General features: G+C 38.8%; 1 protein-coding gene across 1 annotated transcript; it reads left to right on the top strand.

Moving 5' to 3' along the window:
* Nucleotides 1-1810: 1810 nt before the first annotated feature.
* LOC131044450 (L-type lectin-domain containing receptor kinase SIT2) lies at nucleotides 1811-4035 on the top strand. Its single transcript, XM_057977774.2, has one exon. The coding sequence runs from the start codon at nucleotides 1990-1992 to the stop codon at nucleotides 3778-3780; it is 1791 nt and encodes a 596-aa protein (XP_057833757.2). The 5' UTR covers nucleotides 1811-1989; the 3' UTR covers nucleotides 3781-4035.
* Nucleotides 4036-5271: the final 1236 nt, after the last annotated feature.

Below are 5271 nucleotides of genomic sequence, written 5' to 3'. Positions count from 1 at the left end.
ATGCTATCATCTACAAAAGTGAATGCAAGCCGCCTACTTCATCTCTCTTTGTTGTTGTCAACTTCCAATACTACATTGGACTTGGATGGAACAAATATGAAACACAAATATTTTCAATTGCTCTAGTCACGCATGATGGCCAACAAAAATCCCTCTATTTAAATAACTTGGACACTAATAAGGAATTGGGTCTAATTATAAATAGAGAAACAATAGATATTGAAAACACAAACCATTAGAGTCTTACCATTATAACATTGTCAATAGTTCAATGATTGTCAAATCTACAAATACCACTTGCATTCTCATTCTAAAGATATGCTCACAATAAATAAATGTGCATATAATTCCATAAATGCAAGATGAGGGCTATCTCAAAAAATGTCTACAAATAATTTCTAGAATTCAATTACATTACCTCAATATAAAATTATTTTGAATTTATATTTTATCATTACTTGATATTTTCTTGATTTCATGAAGATAAATTTCGTAAATTTTATAGATTATTTTATAAATTATTGTCTAAGATGACTAAAAAAAGACTATTTTGCGACTATTTTACAAAATATCCATTTGTCTCCTATGAATTATATCAAAACTAATCTTATACTACATTTTCATTTGGTTATTTTTCTACCACTATAATAATGATTATACATTAAAAAAAAAACAGTTTACTACCAATTCTACATAATTTTATTAGTTGTCTTGTTTGCACACGTCCCATACCTTGTCAAGAGAAATGTGTTATACTTGGCTAAACTTCATCAAATTCAAGATCAAGCAGAAGAACTTCAGAAAAACTGCAATATGAGTTTTTGTAAGTTTTCAAGCTATGTAATGACTTTTATATGTAATGCCTTTTGTTGACCTCTGTAATTTGTTGTCTTTCTCTATTAGCTGCTTGCTATTATTAGTACTCCCTATTAGCATATTGTATTCAGTCTATGTTGTGAAGTATTCTCCTTCAACTACTTCTGGTAGTTTCTATTATTTGAAATCCTACTTCGATTCAATATAAAAATAAGAATACAGAATACAATCTATTTAAAAAATTAAATACATCCGATCTTTCATATAGTTAATAAAAATTCAACTATAAGAAAAATGTCTCTAAATGAGTGTTACGTTAATAAAAAAGATTGGTACAACCGTTGAAACAATTGTCAATTAGATCTTTGACGTTAATAAAAAAGATTGGCACAACCATTGAAACAATTGCCAAATTAGATCTTTGACCAAATATACACAATTGAATCCAAAAGCTTATCATAATATTCATCATAAACTGTGGAAATTTAATATCATTCTTTGACCATTGATACAGTCACATCATTGAGCAGGTAAGGAAGAAAATATCGGAGCCGCAGAATCAAAATCCTCTTCCTACGTGAATGGATTCTCGATATATACATTCATTATATTTCCTCAGTTTGGTTACCAATAAACATCCCAGAAGGCTAGCCTTTGCTGCTCCGATAGTCTCGCGGAAGAAGACAATTTAGCATAATTATGTACGTCATTATATAGCGTAAGCAGTAAAGAAAGTGAAGTCTGATCATATTTACCATCTTGACCATTGATTTATTTCTTTAATTATTTTGAATTATAGAATGTGATTGGATATACACAGTCAAATTTAGAAGTTCAAATCACACAACTACCCTGTATTGACAAATGGTCGACTTCGCCATCAAAATATCCTTCTCAGCCGCCTAAGAAACGAGAGTTAAAAATATTGAAATAGTGGGGCAATTTAAAACGAAACTCAATTCATTCTCTGAATCAGCAATGGTGCTTCCCTTCCACAGCCGAAGGCCGAGCTTGGTTCTCTTATCACTGCTCTTTTTGCTGGGTTTTGTGTGTGGAGCCGAAACGGATGGAGCCGTTCGACCGCGCCCCACTACATTCGTCTTCAACCGCTTCAATGGATCGGACGAGCTCATTCTGCTGGGATTTGCAGAAATAAGGTACAAGTCGGTGCTCATGCTCACCAATCACACGCCCTACCTCATTGGTCGTGCGTTGTATTCGTTGCCCGTGCAGATGAAACCGCGCGGAAACAACCGCACCGTTGCCTCGTTCAGCACCACCTTCGTTTTCTCCATCGTTTCCCCGCCATCACAGGAAGGCGGCCACGGCCTCGCCTTTTTCTTGACGCCCTCACCCACACTCTCCGGTGCGCTCTCTGTCGAGTACATGGGACTCCTCAACATGACCAGCAACGGGCAAGACTACAATCATCTCTTCGCAGTCGAGTTCGACACCAGAAAGAACGTTGAATTCGACGACCCGGACGACAACCACGTCGGCGTCGACATAAATAATCTCCAATCGGTCGAAGCAAAGTTTGCCAGTTATTGGGATGGAAGAGGTTTTAGAGCCCTCAACCTGAAAAGCGGCCGGAATATCCAGGCCTGGATAGAGTACGATCATCTGAAAGGAAAGCTTAATGTGAGCATCACATTCGCGGGGCTACCCAAACCGCAGAGGCCGCTCATCTCTCTCGACATAGACCTGTCGGCCGTCGTTGAAGAGGAGATGTACGTTGGGTTTTCCGCCGCCACGGGGAGCTATGCGGAAGACCATTATATTTTGGCCTGGAGCTTTACCACCAACGGAACCGCGCAGCCTCTGGACGTAAGCGCTCTCCCTACCTTAGCAAACGATAATTCGACCCGCCCCTCAAAGGGATTCATAGCAGGTGTCACCGTCGCCTCTGCAGTTCTGGTTTTTGCAACCGCGAGTGGAATTGTGAAGTGGGCCAGAGGAATGAAAGAGAGAGAAGAAACAGTGGAGGAATGGGAGCTGGAGTACTGGCCCCACAGATTCTGCTACCAAGATCTCAGCGTTGCTACCAATGGCTTCGATGAAGAACAATTGTTGGGCCACGGGGGCTTTGGTCGGGTCTACCATGGCGTTCTTCCCAATAGCGGCTTTCATGTCGCCGTCAAATGTATTACAAGGGAATTCGTCGAAGGAATGAAGGGTTTCATTTCGGAGATCAGTAGCATGGGGAGGCTACAGCACAGAAATCTGGTGCAGCTGCGGGGCTGGTGCAGGCAACAGAAGCAGCTCTTTATTGTCTACGACTACATGCCCAATGGCAGCCTCGATAAATTGATCTTCGAAAGACCCACCGCAGTGCTGCGCTGGTCTGAGAGATATAATATTCTCAAGGGGGTCGCTGCGGGGTTGCTGTATCTGCACGAGCAGTGGGAGAAGAGGGTTGTCCACAGAGACATTAAATCGAGCAACGTGTTGTTGGACTCGGAGCTCAATGGAAGACTCGGGGATTTCGGGTTGGCGAGATTGTACGAGCACAGGGATAACCCGCGGACGACTCAGCTGGTGGGGACGCTGGGGTACATAGCACCGGAGCTCATCCACACGGGGAAGGCTACGCCCAGCTCCGACGTGTTCAGCTTCGGTGCTCTGTTGTTGGAGGTTGCCTGTGGGAGGCGGCCCCTACACGAGTCAAAGGATCCAGCACAAGTAGTTTTAGTTGAGTGGGTTTGGGACTTGTACACCACAGATAGCCTGCTGGACGCTGTGGATCCCAAGCTGCAAGGCAACTATGGAGTGGAAGAGATGGAAAGAGTGCTGAAATTGGGACTCTTGTGTTCGCATCCGGAGGCCCAAAGGAGGCCCGGCATACGGCTTGCTTTGAAAATTCTGGAAGGGGAAGCTCCTCTGCCTTCTCTGGACATTGTTTCCTTTTCTCCGGCTGTAATGACTTCCCGTGGTTTTTTCGCTACAAACAGCAAGGCTTCCTGATGCGGAGGAATTACCTCTGCAGTCTCCTCCCACGTTTAGTTCGTTGAGTGGCAGTTAAGTCATTTTAGGACTTTAAGACTACCATTTTGTTTTGACTAGTCGTCACTTCAAAGTTATTAGGTAGATTATTATTTTTAAGCTTTTTGTTCAGTTTGTTTAGGATGAATCTTTAGTGAGATGAGTGGTTAAGGCCCAAGGGAGTCCGTAGGATTAGAGAGTTGGAAATAATCATAAAAGTGTTTATGAGTTCAAAGGAGATGCAAAACACTATAAACTTAATAATGTTGACAAGTTAATATTTATTTCTTTGTTTTCCAATGTTGTACATATTTTGTAATGTGTAGTTGATGATATAAGAATATGAGTATGCATTTCTTTTGGTTTGGTTGTAATGAGTAATAGGTTAGTTGGTTTTGAAAAGATGAAAGATAAATATGTAAATAATTCATGTTTTAAGAGTATTTATGTAACTCTAAGAAGTCATAAGCATATATGCATCTATTAATTATCATTAGATGTCTTTTTATTTAAGAGGTTTTTGCTATTCATTTCCTTTCGATTGTTTAGAGAACATATAGTGAAAGAGATGCACTCAAATGGATTAGGTGGACACTTTGGAACTCATAATACGTTTGGTTTAGTATGAGAGATTTTTTTTTGGCGTAATATGAGGAGAGATATAGACAAGTTTATTGGTTTTTGTAGGGTGTGATAAATAATGAAAGAAAGACATTAGAATAGGGTAGCTGCAAGAAGTTGAGTCCACATTGAGAGGAAGTGTCGCGAAAAAAATTCCCAACAAAAATGGGTACCATTTCTAAAAATTATTTAATTTTTCAAAAATGATTGGGAATTTATTTTTTCTAGTGAGTGATAGAGATAGTGACTAAGTGTATGGGTACCCAATTTTGTGTTGCTTCCATTTATCTACCACCGCCTCTTGCCAGTCTTGTCAAGTTGCTACACCTCCAAGTAAGTTTTCTTATTATTTTTAGTGTATTTTTTTTCTTGATTTGAGTTTATTTCTAGGTATTCAAGTTCATCAAGTTTTTGATTTAAATTTTTAGGGTTTTCATAAAGTTTTTTATTTAAATTTTTAGGGTTTTTTAAGTTTATGATTTATAAATGGAATCAATAATTTGAGGTAATGAGAATAATAAACCATAAACCCTAAACAACAAAAAATTGTAAACTATAAATTGTAAAACCGAAACCCTAAATCCAACATAAATTGGCTACCTTAAGGCAATCCAAATGATGATCTTTGATACAATAAGTCAAGATTATTTATCTTATGTGATCTCGTACTGAATAATTTTTAAAAGGCATAATAATTAAATTTATTATTAATTATATTATGCTTATAGACAGTGACCCAATTTGATGGTCCACTAAAGTGGCTATCATTCTCAATAAAAGAACCCAACTATAGCGAGCTCCTTTGGCATATCATCTTGACCAATCTATCTAAGTGTATAGATCCCTCTTTAG

This window comes from Cryptomeria japonica, chromosome 7 (assembly GCF_030272615.1).
Source record: "Cryptomeria japonica chromosome 7, Sugi_1.0, whole genome shotgun sequence".
Lineage (NCBI taxonomy): Eukaryota > Viridiplantae > Streptophyta > Pinopsida > Cupressales > Cupressaceae > Cryptomeria > Cryptomeria japonica.
Note: the sequence above shows the minus strand (reverse complement) of the source record. Positions and strands in the feature narration are given on the sequence as shown.

What these genes read in the sequence shown, in the direction of transcription:
- LOC131044450 (XM_057977774.2), top strand. Translation starts at nt 1,990, where the DNA reads ATGCTCACCAATCACACGCCCTACCTCATTGGTCGTGCGTTGTATTCG.